Source organism: Ostrea edulis, chromosome 9 (assembly GCF_947568905.1).
Source record: "Ostrea edulis chromosome 9, xbOstEdul1.1, whole genome shotgun sequence".
Classification (NCBI taxonomy): domain Eukaryota; kingdom Metazoa; phylum Mollusca; class Bivalvia; order Ostreida; family Ostreidae; genus Ostrea; species Ostrea edulis.
Window position 1 is genome coordinate 4,299,068 of NC_079172.1, and position 20,215 is coordinate 4,319,282.

At 34.7% G+C, this 20,215-nt stretch overlaps 1 protein-coding gene across 1 annotated transcript in view; it reads left to right on the plus strand.

Annotated features, from left to right (window-relative positions):
* The window catches only part of LOC125658375 (uncharacterized), a 99,180-nt gene that overhangs the window by 75,979 nt on the left and 2,986 nt on the right, over positions 1–20,215 (plus strand). Inside the window, exons 69-99 of the mRNA XM_056148304.1 lie at positions 263–292; positions 505–546; positions 648–757; positions 859–917; positions 1,000–1,145; positions 1,286–1,423; positions 1,911–2,016; positions 2,327–2,475; positions 2,743–2,772; positions 2,985–3,026; positions 3,128–3,237; positions 3,328–3,386; positions 3,475–3,620; positions 5,099–5,245; positions 5,710–5,824; positions 6,176–6,324; positions 6,693–6,713; positions 7,017–7,126; positions 7,374–7,432; positions 7,989–8,134; positions 8,488–8,625; positions 8,992–9,109; positions 11,539–11,687; positions 11,788–11,814; positions 11,984–12,093; positions 12,341–12,399; positions 12,658–12,803; positions 15,344–15,481; positions 16,307–16,424; positions 18,235–18,383; positions 18,542–18,568. Of these exons, the coding sequence (XP_056004279.1) occupies positions 263–292; positions 505–546; positions 648–757; positions 859–917; positions 1,000–1,145; positions 1,286–1,423; positions 1,911–2,016; positions 2,327–2,475; positions 2,743–2,772; positions 2,985–3,026; positions 3,128–3,237; positions 3,328–3,386; positions 3,475–3,620; positions 5,099–5,245; positions 5,710–5,824; positions 6,176–6,324; positions 6,693–6,713; positions 7,017–7,126; positions 7,374–7,432; positions 7,989–8,134; positions 8,488–8,625; positions 8,992–9,109; positions 11,539–11,687; positions 11,788–11,814; positions 11,984–12,093; positions 12,341–12,399; positions 12,658–12,803; positions 15,344–15,481; positions 16,307–16,424; positions 18,235–18,383; positions 18,542–18,568 (3,093 nt within the window). The remainder of the gene's footprint in view (positions 1–262; positions 293–504; positions 547–647; positions 758–858; positions 918–999; positions 1,146–1,285; positions 1,424–1,910; positions 2,017–2,326; positions 2,476–2,742; positions 2,773–2,984; positions 3,027–3,127; positions 3,238–3,327; positions 3,387–3,474; positions 3,621–5,098; positions 5,246–5,709; positions 5,825–6,175; positions 6,325–6,692; positions 6,714–7,016; positions 7,127–7,373; positions 7,433–7,988; positions 8,135–8,487; positions 8,626–8,991; positions 9,110–11,538; positions 11,688–11,787; positions 11,815–11,983; positions 12,094–12,340; positions 12,400–12,657; positions 12,804–15,343; positions 15,482–16,306; positions 16,425–18,234; positions 18,384–18,541; positions 18,569–20,215) is intronic.

Below are 20,215 nucleotides of genomic sequence, written 5' to 3' on the forward strand. Positions count from 1 at the left end.
CAATTTAAGATATATGATTTTTTTTTCCGGATTTGTATCGCATTTGCAAAATAGGCTGATAGGTGAATGTCCAGTTAAAATGATTACCTGACATTTCTTTCGTTTATTCATGGAAACCAAGAGTGTTGCACGTTGTATCTGCAAAATGTAGAATCGAAACAATGTACACTATATGTGTTTTGGTTTTTAGAAAGCGAAAATATTAGGAAGTATTTAGTAGCCAGCTTACTGTCAAACTGAGATTTGCTTCTTGATTTTGTAGGTTTGGAAATGGGATCAAATAGAACAACAAGTGAGTAAATATTGATTGTCCGAATTCATTTAACATTCTGATGTAGAATATAATTTACCAATTCTAGATATGTCTCCGCAAGCACGGTTTGCATGTAGTGTATGTAAAGGCAATAGGAGATGGTATAAAAGGGATAGAATGTTGAAGATTAACTGATGTTATATTTGATTACAGAGGCATTAGTAATGTCGCGTCTTATTTTTGCTTTCCAGCGTATCCGTACTTGACGAGCGTCAGTCCTCCAACGACATTCGGTAGGGTAGTCTCACAAATATTCCTCGATAAAAGAGAAGAAATTTCTTGGAGATGGTTTCTGAAACTAAACTAAAATTACTGATATGTATATCTTTTACAGTAAAAAGAATATCCTTCACAATTAAGATGTCTGGATTCACGTGGGAAGATTCGTTATTAAATTCAAGATCAACGTATTTTCAATATTTGAATAGCACGATCGTTAGTAATGTAAGTAAACTAAGTAAATGTTTCATATGAAAAAAGCTCGCAATATGTATTTATGAAGAATGAAACCATATTTGATAAACAAATTGATCCATTTATTACAGTTCACGAAAGCTTTTGGTGACGCCCCAGGATTTTTACAGTTGACTGTAACCTCTTTTACGTAAGATATATTTTGTAACCATACTTTAATATGTCATTATAGTGTGTAGTGAGTATCATTTGATTGCTGGTTTCTTTTACAGGAAAGGAAGCATATATGCTGACTTAACATTTACATATGATAGCTCCAAATTATCTGGAAGTGATGCTATGCATGCGGTTTATATGGCCGTGCAAAATGGGACAGTACACCAACTTCAAGTTAATAATTATTTCCTATACAGAGGAGGTATGCTTTAAAGTTAATGCTAAACCTTTATTCTTGTAGTGGATAAATATTTACTAAATCATCTAGATTTCATGAATTGGTCAATCTGCTACATTTTGAATTAATTACACGACCGACAGAATACAATTACAATTTTCTAGAACCTAAGGATGGTGAATGTCCACTCGTAAGAAATACCACAGCAGGGACCTGTCCCGAGGAATGTCAAATGGACAGTAACTGTACAGGGTCTGCGAAATGCTGCTTTAATGGGTGTGGTCATACCTGCCAACAACTAGGTAAATAACTTATTGAGGTAATATAAAAGAAGTGTTTTGATTTCCATTCATCATAATTTATTGAATTAATAATCAAAGAAAATATATATGTCACCATCTTTTTCAAAATGCCAGACATGTATAAAACAAATTCGTATGTCAGCTTCTGAACATTGCACATTTTCTTTAAACAGCTTGAGAAGATTGCACAAAACGGCTGACAAAAGTTTAATATGAACAGTTTCAAAAATTACTACTCTATAGATATACATGTATTATAAATTGATTGTGGATGTAAGTAGACACATTATGTTACAGTACGTAGCGATGATTTACATTTCTTTCTCCACACACAATCCCATTCTCTATCAGATCTTTAAATAATTTGATATTGTAATGAATTCTGAGGTAGTGTCACAAACTAGTACTTAGGTCTTTCGAATTCCCCTTGATTTAGATAAATATCCAATATAATTTTGTTACACATGAAACTGTACATAATTTGTAGCTGTCAACTGTGAAGACCTTAGATACATGGACAAGATCGGCAGTGGGTGTGTTGAACCTTTGTTCGGTAGATTTAAGAATGCCACGGATCTTCAGGAATTTTGTCAGTAAGTTTCTTGTAGCATAGCAATGTTGCGTTTTTGTCTGTATGTAATTTGGTATGAATGATTTCTTGAATTACGCAAGCACGGCATTGAAGTGTGTATCAAAATTGTCTATTTTATAAGTATGCTCTATGTACATATTTTACAATTCCAATGACAGTCAAAAATTCAACATTTCGTATTCAAGCATAATTTGTCTGTTAATTAGTATGGGGCATATACTTCATTTCCATTGGTAAGACGTACTGAAAACAAAAGTAAACTTGATTTTCTTTCATTCATGTGGAATATTATTAATAATCTTCTTATTAAGTACATCGACGGATATGATCGACTGTATCAATCGAGAAGTGTTCGAAGACATTGGCAAAATTTGCTCTGATGCTCAGATAGAAATGGCTATCCGACATTTTGGTCCTGGTATGGAGAAAGATTATGAGTTGAGATTCAGCCTAACACAATGTAAGCAATTTAAGATATATGAATTTTTTTTTCGGATTTGTATCGCATTTGCAAAATAGGCTGATAGGTGAATGTCCAGTTAAAATGATTACCTGACATTTCTTTCGTTTATTCATGGAAACCAAGAGTGTTGCACGTTGTATCTGCAAAATGTAGAATCGAAACAATGTACACTATATGTGTTTTGGTTTTTAGAAAGCGAAAATATTAGGAAGTATTTAGTAGCCAGCTTACTGTCAAACTGAGATTTGCTTCTTGATTTTGTAGGTTTGGAAATGGGATCAAATAGAACAACAAGTGAGTAAATATTGATTGTCCGAATTCATTTAACATTCTGATGTAGAATATAATTTACCAATTCTAGATATGTCTCCGCAAGCACGGTTTGCATGTAGTGTATGTAAAGGCAATAGGAGATGGTATAAAAGGGATAGAATGTTGAAGATTAACTGATGTTATATTTGATTACAGAGGCATTAGTAATGTCGCGTCTTATTTTTGCTTTCCAGCGTATCCGTACTTGACGAGCGTCAGTCCTCCAACGACATTCGGTAGGGTAGTCTCACAAATATTCCTCGATAAAAGAGAAGAAATTTCTTGGAGATGGTTTCTGAAACTAAACTAAAATTACTGATATGTATATCTTTTACAGTAAAAAGAATATCCTTCACAATTAAGATGTCTGGATTCACGTGGGAAGATTCGTTATTAAATTCAAGATCAGCGTATTTTCAATATTTGAATAGCACGATCGTTAGTAATGTAAGTAAACAAAGCGAATAATTATCTTATACATTCTGGAGGGTAGAGAGATTTTCCCGGAAATAAACCTATTTATCCAATCTATTACAGTTCACGAAAGCTTTTGGTGATGTCCCAGGATTTTTATATCTGACTGTAACTTCACTAAGGTGAGAACATACATCATCTAGCAAAATGTTTCCATATATCATCATAATGTGTAGTAAAATTGGAATGATTATTGTTTCATCTTTACAGGAATGGAAGCATATATGCTGACTTGACATTTACATATGATAGCTCCAAGTTATCTGGAAGTGATGCTATGCATGCTGTTTATATGGCTGTGCAAAACGGAACAATATATCAACTTCAAGTTGAGAAATATTTCCTGTACAGAGGAGGTATGAATCAAACCCCATGATGGAATTCAACTTCATGCAAACTTTTCATATTTACGTAGAACTCTTTTATTATCAACTAAATATGTTGTTGATGACTCTCAACAAATTCATTGCCAAAGAACATGCCCTATGTATGAACATGTTCTAAACTGCGGCATCCTACTGACAAATAAGTTGAATTAAAGGGGTTTCAACCATTTCGTTTAAAATCGCAAATTCTATTACTTTTTAGTAACTTTCTTTGCAAGCTCAACCTTTCGTTTGATCGAATGTCATCTTAGTGTAAGGCAATCGGGTCTTTTAACACTCTGCTGGAATTCGCATGGGCACACATTGTTCCCCTTTATTGGTTGATTTGTTTTTATATTCATGTGAGGCAGAACATATTCAAAAACTTCTACATGAGAGCAAAAATATCTTGCTGTGGCCTTCAACCAACATCTAGATATACTAACGACGTTTTAACTATTAACAATGCTCATTTTCATTCATATGTCAATTTCGTATATTCCAGTGAACTCGAAATAATAGACACCAACAGAAATTTTCAAATCTGCTTCTTATCTGCATATTTCTTTAAACATACATGTAGATATTAAACTAACAATTCAACTTGATGACAAACGTTATGACTTACTCTTTCCCAATCGAAAACTTCCCATATTTATGGAGCAATATTACATTATAATCTGCATATCGTGTATATGTCTTTCAACTGATTCGATATATAAAAGCATGTTATGGCTATGGTCAGTTTTTAAATTGAGGCAAGCTACTGAAAAATGACTTTATGTTGCAGAGGTTTCAATAGTCTCATTTAAAGTCAGCATTTCGTAAATTCTATGGTCGTTTTAATGAGAACCTGTCATTACATCTGATGCTTTCTAACGTTTTTCATAGCAATTGTTAGGTTGTCCTTTACATAATAATTTTAACTACGGATTACTCTATTTACGTGATAAAGATAGAGGGTTTTTAACGAATATGACCAGTCAACTGGGGATGCTTACTCCTCCTAGGCACCATATCCCATATACGTTTTGTTTTGGATTTGGATTTGCCCATAATTTTATATTGTTTATAGGAAGTCTGAGATTTATCACTTCGTCATCTTTCGTTCTTCATCTGATCTGTTACATACCAATTGCTAGGCCGTTTTTTTTTTATACTGCTCTTGCCTACAGATTTTTCCGTAGACATGATAAACATAGACCTTACGGCGGAAGTGACCAGTTAACAGGGAATGCTTATCCTCCTAAACATCTTACTCCACTTCCTGTGTGTCAAGGAGTCCATGTTTCTCCTGTTCTTGATTTTATGTTTATAATTTATCACTGCTCGTTATCTTCACCTTCTTCATTGAAAATTTATTTAAGCTTGAACTGGATAAATATGTGCGGTCGATGTCATAGTATAATCGGTCTATTATTGTTAGAATAAGTTACTCTAATTATTGAATACGAATTGTAAAATTCCAGAAATTAAAGATGGCGAATGTCCTCGCGTGGAAAATAGTACTGTAGGAATCTGTGTTAAGGAATGTCAAATGGACAATAATTGTACAGGATCTACAAAATGCTGTTTTAATGGATGTGGTCACACCTGCCAGCAACCACAGCAACCAGGTAAATAGATTCTTAATGTATGATAGACAATATCAATTATTTTATAAAACTTTGTTCCAGTCAACGTTTTCGTGGTGACGCGATGATCTCTTTTTCAAAATGGAAATACTTTAACAGCAAAACCAGTATATGAAAGAAATAGCAATTCCGGAATTCATTAAATTATAACTCAATTCTTGCTTCATGCTGAAATACAGTGATTTATTTTTTAACCAAAACATGTTATTTTATCTAATGATGACATGTATATTAAAGGAGTAAATTGAGAATGCAATGCTGTATGGTTAATGGTGTGAAGTGTATTTGTTTGAGGGTGTTTTTTCTGTTGTGTTTTATGTATGGGTTTATTTGTTTGTTTGGAGTTTTACCTTTTTTGTCTCCATATACTTTTTTATGATAAACAAATCTGAGAAAAGGCAACCATTTGATTTCTTACCATTACATTGGACTTCCCTCTTCGACAGGTTTGGTCGTCCATCCATGTGAAGATTACGATTATTTACAGAAGACGGGGGAGCAGTGTTCACATTTTTACGCACAGAACTTAACGTCTGCCTCTGATATTCAAACGTTCTGTCGGTAGGTTTCATATCCAATACCTGATTTTTATACTTCGCAATGAATCAGAAAATCAGTGTCTCCTCTTGCTGACAATTAAGTGAAAACATTCACTCTCAAAGGGCACTTTTATCACATTGATAATGTTAAATGTAGATTAAAGAACACCACAGTTTCATATTTTTCGGGTTTGAATAATAATATCTTAATTTTGTTTTCCTTGGGTATTATGATGAATTATCAATTTTTGTTTAAGTCATTTGGTAGAAGTAACTTGGAGAAAGATAGTTCAATAGAAACAGTATTCGTCTTGGTTTGAAATATATTTTTCACAATGCAAAATACTTAGCATCTTTTTTCTTGATGTTTCAGCATAATGAAAAAATTCTCAGAATGTTCGATGGACATCGTTTTAAAAGAGAAAAGAGTCCGATGTTCTGACGATCAAATTGCTACAGCTATGACGAGATTCGGACTTACAATGAAAGCAACAATGAATCTTCGTTTTGACCCTGCTGACTGTATGTGTTAATTGATCTAACATTGAATCTTCGTTTTGACCCTGCTGACTGTATGTGTTAATTGGTCTAACATTGAATCTTCGTTTTGACCCTGCTGACTGTATGTGTTAATTGATCTAACATTGAATCTTCGTTTTGACCCTGCTGACTGTATGTGTTAATCATTCTATGAAAACTTATTACCTGTCATTCTTTCGAGACCAAGTTCCTTCAGTGATTTAAATTATTTAATGCAAAATAATTTTGAAGGAGTCACTGGGCTTTGTTAATCTAGCTCTATAGGCATATTTCTTTTGAGTTTGCTATACACGTATGTTATATTGTTCAATTCAAGCAGGATTTCTCTCACAACTGTCCTTTCGTTTCAGGTTATCCAAATTCAGACACTAGTAAGTACGAACAGTTAAATAAGCTACTTGGTTACTCATGCGATATTCCATACTTATTTTCCACATAAATACTACTAAAACCCCTTTGCCTTGAAATACATGTTGTATGTAAGTGGGGAAAGAAGGCAAAACGTGCTTGCCTCCAAGCAATATAAAAAATTATAACTAATACTACAGAGTTGATCAGACTTTCTCAATGCGTTTGTCGATGCTCAAAATCTGCCATTGATAATGTTTGTAGAAGATTTTGTCTTGTCGGAATTCAATGATTTAGATGACTGCTATTGATGTTTTTCTCTACAGCCAAGAGTGCAGCTTTTACTATACGACTTGCCTTTTTGAATTGGAGTGAATCGCTGTCTGATCCACGGTCAGATTATTTCCAGATGATGAATCGAACCATCATATCAAACGTGTGTATAACTTATGTTTACTTATAGATAACGTGGGATGTTAAAAAAGTTCCCATAAAAAGCATGACAAAACAAACACTTGCATACATATAAATATGTACATGAACATCGTTTGCCCAAGATGCTGATGAAAATGCAGAATTGTTTGAAACAAAATCGTTTTCAAGAATGACTTAATCCATTCCTTCATATGTATTAACTAATAGATGAATACAGTATCAATAATGTTTTTCTGATTCTCTTTCAGTTCACTGCAGCTTTCGGACACCATCCAGGCTATCTTGGATTAATTCTTACTAGATTTCGGTAGGTTTGAATGAAATTATTGATTTTAAAAACCCCAGAATGTTAGTATTATTGGAAAATACCATCTAAAATTTTATTTCTAGTGTGTACTTAAATGACAATGATAAGGACAAACTGAATATTCTAAAGTCAGTAGATATCAATAAAATATACTGCACAATGTATGTGTAAAGGCGTTCCAAGCTAATATACATATCTATGAAGAACCCCGAGGGTCTCTACAGCCCAGTAGGTAAGTACTTCGTTACTAGCTTGAAAATACGGATCTATATTTAATTGATAAAATTTACAAATTCGTTTCAAAATTAAGGATTATCTCCCTCGTGCATAGCTCTGATCCTTAGACCAATTTAGTTCCAGTCTTTGGCACTCTGTGTTTCCATTTAGTTCTTACAATATTAATGTTATTTCGGATTTCCACAATTTCGGCTTGAGTATCACTGAAGAGACATTATTTGTCGAAATGCACATCTGGTGCATCAAAATTGGTACCGTATCAGTTTTACATTTACAAAATATTTGAAAGTTATAGTGATAATTGTCCTCCTTTTTGCAGAAAAGGAAGTGTGTATGTTGATCTAGAATTCAAATATGACAGTTCCAAGCTACAAATAAGTGATGCAATGGCTGCAGTTCAGAACGCCACAACGATGGGCATGATCCATTCTCTTCCTGTGGACAAATACTTCATGTTTAGAGGAGGTACATATTATCCCTTCAAATTCCTTTGATTGATGAAAATAAGAGAAGTCTAATTTTCTCAATGTATATTCGGTAGTTGATTTTTGTTCTAAAGAGAAAAGTTATGTAACTGTTTACGAAAAAATCTTAAGAATATACAGTTTCTTTTAAACATTTTGAAACCATGTTCTTCCTATATAGACTTCAAAGAAAAATTCAAGGTGCAATTTACCTAGCTGTATTTTTATGTTTGATAAACCCTCCGAAATTATACCATGATTACAAAAATCACACCATCCGTTTATTTGATATGAAATATGATTGTTATACATTGATTACAAATATTGACATAAGATATATATTACTCATTGCAGAACTTAAGGAGGGAACTTGTCCAATTCCACAAAGTAACTCCACAGGTATATGTATTGAAGAATGTCAGATGGACGCCAATTGCACGGAGGCGCGTAAATGTTGCTTTAACGGATGTGGTCACAGCTGTCAAAACACAGGTGGGTTTCAAGAATGAGAATGGAATAAATGAATTCATGGTCGATCGAATGAATCTGCAGACCATATTCCAATGATCATTGTTCAATTTATAATGTTGCGTAATTTGACTTTGCTGTTACTGACAATATAAACCCTCCCAAATTTTTGAGTGACACGGTAATGATTTTATATTATTCATGTATTTGTTCATTGCAGTATTTTCATACAATTGCATATTTTCAACTGGTAAATTGACACACCTGTATACAAACATTTCATATTCTATTCAAATTGTTTCACCCATGGTTCGCAAGATACAGTTTATGATATCAATTTTCTAAGCATGCCCGTGAGCTTCAAGAACTCAATAAATTATTATGATTTAGAGGAGCGCAAACGCAGTTCCTGTGAAGATCTGGAGTTCATTCAAACGGTAGGAGAAAGGTGTTCACCTATGTATCATACCAACTTGACCACAGCTGGAGACATTCGTTTCTTCTGTAGGTGGGTAACCTTATTTATTATGTTAGAGACATTCGTTTCTTCTGTAGGTGGGTAACCTTGCTTATTATGTTAGGGACATTCGTTTCTTCTGTAGGTGGGTAACCTTGCTTATTATGTTAGGGACATTCGTTTCTTCTGTAGGTGGGTAACCTTACTTATTATGTTAGAGACATTCGTTTCTTCTGTAGGTGGGTAACCTTGCTTATTATGTTTTATTTGTCTCTCTAGTATGTCTGATGCATCCCACTTTATCTGTTTGTCTAGACTCAGAGTAAGGGTTATACTAGAATGAGATTCTATTGGTATTTATGTCTCCCCTCTTCCAGGGGGAGACATATTATTTCCATACTTTCTGTTCGTCCGTCCGTCTGTCTGTCACAAAATCTTATGAACGCTTCTCCTCCTATTGATCACTGTTCGTTATCTTCACCTTGAATATGGCTTATCGGATATACTTCAAACTTTGTACAATGCTTCGTTCCCATTTGTAGATGTGCGTATTGTCGGGACAGCAGCAGTCAATTATTTTCCTATGGGTTATAGTAGATCTAAGTGGGATATCTACCTACCTATCCTCTTCGTGCCCAGTGGCACATAAAGCTGAACTAAGTGGGGTGGAGGCTGTTACATAGCTTATGAACACTTACCGGGTAGACTTTCAATCCCATTTGTAGATGTGCATATTTTTCAAAAAGTTATAGTTGTAAACTAGCTTGTGAACACTTCTCATATATGGCATATTTGATACAGTTGAAACTTTGTACAATGCTTCATTGCCATTTGTAGATGTGCATATTATTGGGACAGGAGGATCCAATTATTTCCCTACAAGTTATAGTGGATCTAAGAGGGGTGGAGGATTTTAAAATAGCTTGTGAACACTTTTCCTTTATGGCTTATCCGGTAGATTTTGGGAGTTTTTACAATATTTTAATGCTGTTTGCAGATGTGCATTTTATAGGACAGGAGGATCCAATCGTTATAGTAGATCTAAGAGGGGTGGAGGGTGTAAAATAGTTTGTGAACACTTCTCCTATATGGCTTATCGGAGTTCATAATGTCTATGTTCCTGCCCATGCTTTCTCCTCCATAGCATGCAATACTTTAAGGGGAGGAGATTTCATTTGGTGCACTTCCAACTTGGGGAGCTGGGAAGACATTTGTTTAAAAAAAAAAAATCTCGAGTTGTTTCTGTTCATATATCAGTTCTTGGAAGTCATACCTGGAAGTGTTTAACTAATGATTAAGATGTCACATTTCACAAAAATATTGCTTGTAAATTGATGGCGTGTTTAGTACTTATCCTAAGGTCAAAATATAATATGGGGAAAAGAAGATGCTGATAACCAATCTCATAAATTCTATAAAACATACAAATTAACAGTAGGGCAAACAAGGACCCCTGGGTGTACCAGAATTGGGATCAGTTGCCTAGGATGAGTAAGAATCTCCTGATGAGATGAGGTCTAGGTCACTGGAGAACAAGTCCCAATTTTTTGCCTGAGCTAGAGTTTTGTTGCAAAGTGACATATGATAATCATCTTTGAAACAAAGGTTGCTTGTTGCCTTTCAATGTATCATGAATGTAACCAAAGATACTTTTTACAATATCAAGGTCCCCTAGAGAGTATTTTAAAATTTGGTCTCTTCACTACATATTTTACCAAAGAAAATGCTCTTATACGTAGTACAAGTGCTTCGGCATTGTCGAAAGCGACACGGTCAGTGCCCATTATGGACATTAAACACCACGGCTTCCGATCTTGGGATCCAGTACGAGTTGATGATTGATTCTGGTCATGTAGTAAAAGGAAGTGCCATGGGAGACAAAGAAGTAGAAATTGTTGTTGGAACAACAAACAGATCTTAAAGGACCTTTGACAAGCATACATGATAAGAAGTTTTCTTGTGAGCTGTGTAATGATCCTAGACGAAAGTCAATCGGGAACATGTCAAAGTCACTGGAAAATACACACGATTCTTGTGCAGACCATATTTGTAACATAGCATCATCAGACTCTCACCTTGCAGCTGGTGATTGGTTTTGAATTGTTGTACATGGACGTAGTCACCCTAAGTTTAGATTATTCATAAAATACCAAGGTCACACGAATTAAGATTCAAATCCAATCCCTAAAATTACGTTATGTGTCAAATAATTGTATTTTATGTACATGGGATTTAGATATGTGATGCAGATTATTTTAAATTTTCACAAGATTTAATGAACCGAAGGAAAACTTGCTTGCAGTCCCCTTTAGTTAGCTTCTGCATTTAAAGTAACAATACATTTCAGATATTTGTGTTGATAGAAAGCCTTTAATATGTTTCGGTGATGTCCTTTAGAAAAAAAGAAATTGTTTTTCATATGTTATTAAATTCCAGCGTTACCGAAAATTTATGTGTGCTTTTGAAAAATTTGATTACAGCGTGATGGACGAGTTCACTAAATGTACATTGGATATGATTACCAAAGGAACGGGAGTTCAATGTACTTCTGATCAAATTTCAACAGCTATCGAAAAACTGGGGCCCAGAATGAAAACGGACATGAATCTGACATTCAACCCCACTGACTGTAAGAAATCATTCCAGTTTTTACCTTCCTATATCTATACTAGCATATATTGTCTCTATTATAATACAATTTTCATATACACACACTTCTTCAATTTCAGGCTATAAGGATTCGGATAAATCTGCAGGTATGTACGAATTCAAAAGTTACTTACTGTATTTGGTTTCTTCCGTTAAACAGATTTTACCAAGTTATCGTGCATTATACGTCTTCCTAAACCAAAGGTTGTACAAGGGAAAGACGTTCATTGGCATCTCAGCATGTTCGACACACATACATACTTTTATTTTCTGCAGTTAAAAGTGCAGTCTTCAGTATACGACTGGTGTTTTTCAATTGGAGTGAAGCTTTGTCCGACCCACGGTCAACATATTTCCAGGAGATGAATCAAACCATCGTATCAAATGTATGTATATTCACTGTGTATGACGTTTCATGAGCAAAGGTTATAAACTTTAGGTGGTGGATACAGTATCGAAAAAAGAACATTAAGTTTGCCAAGAACGGAGCACGGAGGTTTGAATGTATAATGGATTAAAAAATTAGTTGAGGAATGTATCTTTTCAATTATAATTTTGAATCCATTTAATGATCAACTGTCATACCAGCTGTACATTTCGTTCACTCAGGCTTTTTCAAAAATAATTTTGCAGTTTACAGCAGCTTTCAAAGAACACCCAGGTTTCCTTGGATTGAGTGTTACCAGGTTCAGGTAGGTCTGAGTCCAATTGGCTGAATTGTTAAGTGCACAATGTGTTGAATATGTAACTGCCATCGAGGAAAACTAAACAAACTTTTGTCATGTTGATGTATATATACATTTACAGTAACAGTTCAAGATTTACCGAATGTTGGTTGAAGAATGTTTCTTGTACATCATTTCAAAGACGTATTTAGGTATACATTATTTAATGTATGCACGCAAAGTGTTTCAAATTGGTGTTTATAAAACGTTGTTTCTTCCCTTCAGAAAAGGAAGTGTGTATGTTGATCTAGAATTCAAATATGACAGTTCCAAGCTACATATAAGGGATGCAATGGCTGCAGTTCAGAACGCCACAACGATGGGCATGATCCATTCTCTTCCTGTGGACAACTACTTCATGTTCAGAGGAGGTATTGAATTTCTACATAAATTTGGAATTGCATCGCTTTTCTTCTCGAATGTTTTGATACTAATTATACCCCCTGCAAACGAAGTTTGGGGGGTATACTGGAATCACTTTGTCCGTCCGTCTGTCCGTCAGTTCGTCCGTAGACGCAATTTGTCCGAAGTTTATTTCTAATACCGCTGGACATATTTCATTCAAAGTTTATGCACATCTTCTATATATTATGTAGTTGTGCATCTCCTATTTTCATTGAAATATTTTAACAGTTATAGAAGTTACGCACATTTTGTTTTTCATTTTGGGGGTTGCGCACTTTGTCCAGAGTTTAATTCTAATACCGTTGAACAGATTTAATTCAAACTTTATTCTCATCTCATATATATAATGTAGTTGTGCATCTTTTATTTTCATTGAAATATTTTAACAGTTATGGAAGTTACGGACATTTTCTGGTTTGGTTGTACTTGTAGTAATAGACACAATTTGTCCAGAGTTTATTTTTAATACCGTTTTACGCTCATAATTCAATCAAAATCAATGACAAAGTAAAGTTGGTATAACATAATGATCTTTAACAAAGTGAATATAAACTAAAGACTAGAAGAGTTGACCAAGGATTTGCAATCATACAGCCTAAAATGTGCCAAATAGTATTCATTGTTTATATTAAGCATATTTTTAATATTTCATGTACTGCTGTACTGTAGAATATACACTTCTGCATTCACATTGATTGCCCTGTAGATAATGTGAAAATATCCAATGTGCTTGCATTAAATATTTACCATCATCTTATATGACCCGTGGGGGGTATTAGTCCCATTAGGACAGTTCTAGTTTTTTTCTGTATTCCATCTGTCTAGACCAAGCTTTTACATTCCTGACCACAGGTCGTAGTAACCTAATGATTAGCGAGCTCCCTTCAAGCTTTTACATTCCTGACCACAGGTCGTAGTAACCTAATGATTAGCGAGCTCCCTTCACAAACCAGAAAGTTCTAAGTTCGATTCTAGGTATTGGCGTCGTGTCTCACCTAAGACGTTTTTAACAATTTTTAGCAAAACATTATATAGAAAATAGTAGTACAACTAAATAGATGAATGAGTTCATGGGTTTTTAGGCGGGTGTGACCGTTCGACAGGGGATGCTTACCGGTACTTCTCCAAGGCACCTGATCCCATATCTGGTATATCAAGGGATCCGTGTTTTCCCAACTCCCTATTTTGTATGGCTTATAGGAGTTATGAAATAAATCACTATTCGTTATCTTCACCTTTTATTGTCTTGAATCATAAAAGATTTTAATCTGCAGACCTTCTGTTGTATTGTTGTTCATATGACGTCACAATGCACTGTTAAATTAATAGGATGTCTTAAGTCGTGTTATAAGATGTATAATACATTTTATCATCCGTATGTAGATGTACCGAAACACCTAAACAAGCAATCTCTAACATTACAAGCTTTAGCATTTCCCTCAACCCTTTTTCAGTTTCAAATGAAAGTCAACACAAAAAACTTTCGATGTTTGGATGTTAATGGGCGTTTAGTGCCAGAGGATTTTCAGGGATAATGTTTATGAAAATGAGAAAATATTTCTATTTCTAACCTATCATGAAACTCTACCTCGGAAACTCAGTAGCATCTTTTCGGAAATTTTGTACCACGAACAATCGTCTTGCGGTAGAGATTTATCGTATATCATATAACGAAAGATTGTGTATAATGTAAAACTCATACGGTACCAATTTTGATGCACCAGATGCGCATTCCGACAAATAATGTCTCAGTGATGCTCAACGGAAATGTTTGAAATCCGAAATAACTATGAAGTTTTAGATCTAAATATAGCCAAAAACAGCGTGCCAAACAAGTGGAGCCAAATTCGTCCAAGGATAAGAGCTATGCATGAGGGAGATAATCCTTAATTTTGAAATGAATTATAACAGTAATTCAATATACATCCGTATTTTCAAGCTAGTAACGAAGTATAATGTAATGAAACAAATATTGCAAATTACTATCATTTTTGTTAGAGTGCAGTGCTTTGTCCAGTATAAGAAAAGAATCCCTATACAGAAAACATTGTATGAAATTTTATGAACTTATGTCAACGAGTAATATTAAAAACCTTAAAAACCTGTGCATGTTTATTTTAAAGAGATAGGAATTAGTTTGTTCTCCTTAAACACATACTTCATATTTTAACATATCTATGGTTACACCAAGGCTCGAGGATAGAACAACACAACTCGTTGGATATAAATCATATCAAAACACAAACCATGGGAGGTCCTATACAAATTGTTTTCAAAACGCGACAATTAAATTAATCACAAATTGTTTTAAAAATGAAATGCATGCGTGTCCAACATAACACGTTATTATCAGGGAACGAATTTCAAAGCTCCTGTGTGATATGATGTATGAGTCGTATCTATTTATAAATACATGTAACAGATGAAAGTTTGTTTTACGGGCGTGATCGCCGTTTTGTTTAATCTCTTGAAAATTGTTATTCTTACCATCAATCTTTCTGCATAGAACTTAAAGATGGAACATGTCCTGCTCCACCACGTAACAACACTGGTGTTTGTGAAGAGAAGTGCCAGATGGACGTCAATTGCACAGGAACACAGAGATGCTGCTTCAATGGATGTGGTCACATTTGTCAAGATATAGGTCAGTCACTATTAGAGATTGTCGTATTATTCAGTTCCATGTACGGATTACAACATTTACCTGATCAAGATATAGGGCTCACGGCGGGTATGACCGGTCGACAGGGGATCCTTACTCCAATGCACCTGATCCAACGTCTGGTATATCATGCGGTCCGTGTTTGCCCAACTCTTTATTTTGTATCCCTTGTGATAGTTATGAAATTGATCACTGTTCTTTATTTTCACCTTTCACCAATACTTGGATATCATTTACTAGATAATATGAACTTAGTTTGTTACTATTTTTTTTTCGATTGTCGTTATAAGTTCCTTTTGTTTGAGGATAATGGGACAGTTCAGTGTCATGGCCATATTGTCTCCATGCAATTTGAAATTCATCATACCAGTTAATGTGGTTATTTAGTAATAATTTCTGGTATATATTTTTCTTTAATTATTTTTAAAGTCGACCATTTACAACATAACCGATAATTTAGGATAAGAAATAGAATCAAATTCACCGTTTTATTTAATGATTTTATAATTTTGATATTTAGATTAATTTTACTTTGAGAGATGTAGATAGGCTACTCATTTTTCTAAGAATCTCTACTATATAGGTACCCATTGTCACGTTGGCAAACTGATCAGGAACGTGTATATGATATAACAAAGAATCTTGAGTAATGAAGACATGAATTCTTATCGAGGAAACAATTTGTGATTTTACAAATTGACTTGGAACAAAATTTTCATTTTCGACCGACTTGATTTTTGTCAAATAAATATTAGATGATGACGTCATATCTATTGTTTCTATTATTGGTTTAAATTCATTATTCAGTGGATACCAAGGCGAATCCATGTGATGACATGACGTACCTGGAAAAGGCGGGAGAAGAATGTCTGAGAGTGCATCAGTCTAATCTTACCACAGCTTCAGACGTTCATGCATTCTGCAGGTTAGTGGTCACTCATGATTTTCCCTTTTTACTCACCTGAGCTGAAAACTGAAGTGAACTTTTCTCATCACCTGTTGTCCGTCGTCTGTCTGTCCGTCTGTTGGTTTGTCCGTCTGTCTGTAAACGTTTTACATTTTCGACTTCTCCATAACCACTGGGCCAATTTCAACCAAACCTTGCACAAAGTATCCTTGGGTGAAGGGCTTTCAAGTTTGTACAAATGAAGGTCATGTCCCCTTCAAAGAGGAGATAATCATAAAACTGCAGAAATAGGGTGGGGTCATTTAAAAATCTTCTTCTCAAGAACCACTGGGTCGGAAAAGCTGAAATTTACATGAAAGCTATGACATAGTGCAAATTCATGTTTGTTAAAATGATGATCCCTGGGGGTAGGATGGGGCCACAATAGGGGATCAAAGTTTTACATGCATAGGGAAAATCTTTAAAACTATTCTCAAGAACCAGGAAAGTAGAGATTTATATGAGAGCTTCCTGATATTGTGCAAATTAACGTTTGTGATAATCATAACCCCCGGGGGCAGGATGGGGCCATAATAGGGGATCAAAGCTTTACATACAAATAAATAATATGGAAAATCCGGTGGTTCACCGGCCTAAAAAAAATTATAAATTGACATGAAAGCTTCATGACATACATGTAATGGCAAATTCAAGTTTGTTAAAATCATGGCCCCCGGGGGTAGAATGCGGTCACAATAGGGGATCAAAATTTTACATAGTAATATACAGAAAAAATGTTTTAAAAATTGGGCCCAAAAGTTTACATTTACATTAAAGCTTCTTGACATAGTGCAGATTCAAGTTTGTAAAAATATGATCCTTGGGGGTAGGATGGGCTACAATATGGGATCAAAGTTTTACATGCAATTATATAGGAAAAATCTTTTAAAATATTCGTCTCAAGAACCACTGGGCCAGGAAAGTAGAAAAATACATGAAAACTTCCTGACATTGTGCAGATTCAAGTATTTAAAAATCATGGCCCTCGGGGGTAGGACGGGGCGACAATAGGGGATCAAAGTTTTGCATACAAATATATAGGGTAAAATCTTTGAAAATCTTCTCAAGAACCATCGGGCTAGAAAAGTAGAATTTTACATGAAAGCTTCCGACATGGTGCTGGTTAAAGTTTGTAAAAACCGTGAGTAGGATGCGGCGTCAATAGGGGATCAAAGTTTTACATACAAATATATCGGGATAATCATTAAAAATCTCCTTCTGAAGAATCACTGGGCCAAATAAGTTTACATTTCCATGAAAGCTTCCTGACATAATGAGATTGGTCACTGTTTGTTATCTTCATCTTGCATAATGCAGATTCATGTTTGTAAAAATCATGGCCCCCGGTATTAGGTTGGTGTCACAATAGGGATCAAAGTTTTACATGCAAAATGAAAGGCAATGATAACGAACAGTGATCAATATATAGAGAAAATCTTTAAATATGGGCCAAGTTGACTCAGGCGAGCGATGTGGCCCATGGACCTCCTGAAAAGAACTGTAGAGGAGCAAAGACAAAGGTCTTGAACTATAAGCTATTTAAGGTAATTTCTAATTTTTCTCATATCGTGTTACTGACAAAGATGTATTATCAAATGTGAGTGCACACTACGGTATGCTTCTGCATGATAAAATTCCGTATCACTGCATGCTTGTACCGCACCAGTATGTCTGAATATAATTCCGTATCACTGCATGCTTGTAACGTACCAGTATGTCTGAATATGACGAATATTAAAACATATGTTGATATTCTCAGCGCATCGTATAGATATGTTATTCATTTCAGCACAATGCGGGATTTTACAAAGTGTTCAGTTGATTCCATTGCTAAGGCAACTGGAATCCGATGCAGTACAGATCAAATTGCTACAGCTGTGAAAATATTAGGTCCACGACTGAAAGCAGATCTCAATCTTACCTATATCCCTGAAGACTGTAAGTATATTTACCCATTAATTTTAAGCCGATACCTCCGATAATTTGTCTACTGAATCTGTTATATCGTTCATAAATTAACACAGAAATTAGAAAGAAACATCAGTAGAATGACCGTTACGTGTCCCATTCTTAATATCTCTATTTTCATTTTTCAGGTTTTAAAGAATTATATACAACAACAGGTACGTGATTCGGTGTAAGATTGATTGATTGATTTAACGATTAGATAGAAGATGAAATCAGGGCCCCCTACGTTCATGATATCCCACGAAAGCTCGTTAACAGTGCTTACTACAAATTATCTCTATAAAGTATATGTCCAGCTCGTTAACAGTGCTTACTACAAATTATCTCTATAAAGTATATGTCCAGCTCGCTAACAGTGCTTACTACAAATTATCTCTATAAAGTATATGTCCAGCTCGTTAACAGTGCTTACTACCAATTATCTCTATAAAGTATATGTCCAGCTCGTTAACAGTGCTTACTACCAATTATCTCTATAAAGTATATGTCCAGCTCGTTAACAGTGCTTACTACCAATTATCTCTATAAAGTATATGTCCAGCTCGTTAACAGAGCTTACTACCAATTATCTCTATAAAGTATATGTCCAGCTCGTTAACAGAGCTTACTACAAATTATCTCTATAAAGTATATGTCCAGCTCGTTAACAGTGCTTACTACAAATTATCTCTATAAAGTATATGTCCAGCTCGTTAACAGTGCTTACTACAAATTATCTCTATAAAGTATATGTCCAGCTCGTTAACAGTGCTTACTACCAATTATCTCTATAAAGTATATGTCCAGCTCGTTAACAGTGCTTACTACCAATTATCTCTATAAAGTATATGTCCAGCTCGTTAACAGTGCTTACTACCAATTATCTCTATAAAGTATATGTCCTTGTTAGACTTTTCCAAATTTGTCATCTCGATGTCGTGCTCATACACTGACGCTTGTTTTAATCATAAGAGGTACTGGGTTGTTTTTTTTTAAACGATACGTTGAATAAAACACGATCTATTGTCAACTCTATAACGTTTGCAATACTAAACAATCTTTGGAATTTTCTAACATTTCATTACGTGTTGAAGGATATAATTACCCCGAGGTGCTTAGTTTGTATAATGCTATCCTGTCTAAACTTTGCTGAACCCTGAAGACATTTATCTCTATATTGATATCTCTCTGCATGCAGCTCGGGAAGAGATGCCTTTAAAGGATGACTACAAATTGAAATAATAACGCCTACGTTTTCAAATTAACAGATAATTTAGCAAGATTGTTCTCATTATGTATATCAGGTATTCAAATACTGTATTATATGTGCCCCAACCAAACAAGATGTGTTTTAAAGTATTTTTATACGCGTTTTCTCTCTTAATCAAATTTAAGTGTGCAACCACCGTAACTTCCCTCCAAACAGCCAATCCATGATAATTAATTTTGCGGTTTTGTTTTCATTCTGAAAACAAATTTTCATTGAGGACAGATATTGTTTCTTCCGTTTCATATTGTACATATTGTACATGTAGGGAATTGTGTGAATGACGTGTATACCTGATCTTAAGGACGTGAGAGGTATCAGATTTTAAATATATACGTTTCTTCTTTGTAATACAATGATAGGAGTGAATGAATTTAAAACACAGCATGTACGATATAATTTTAGGTCACCTGAGTTAGTCAAGTGACCTATTGCTATTGGTCTGAGTCCGTCGTGCATTAACAATCGAACATTATTAACTTCTTGGTACCTACATAACCCTTCAAATTCTTTTAAAACATGGTATGAGGCATCTGTGGTACAAGGGGGGGGGGGG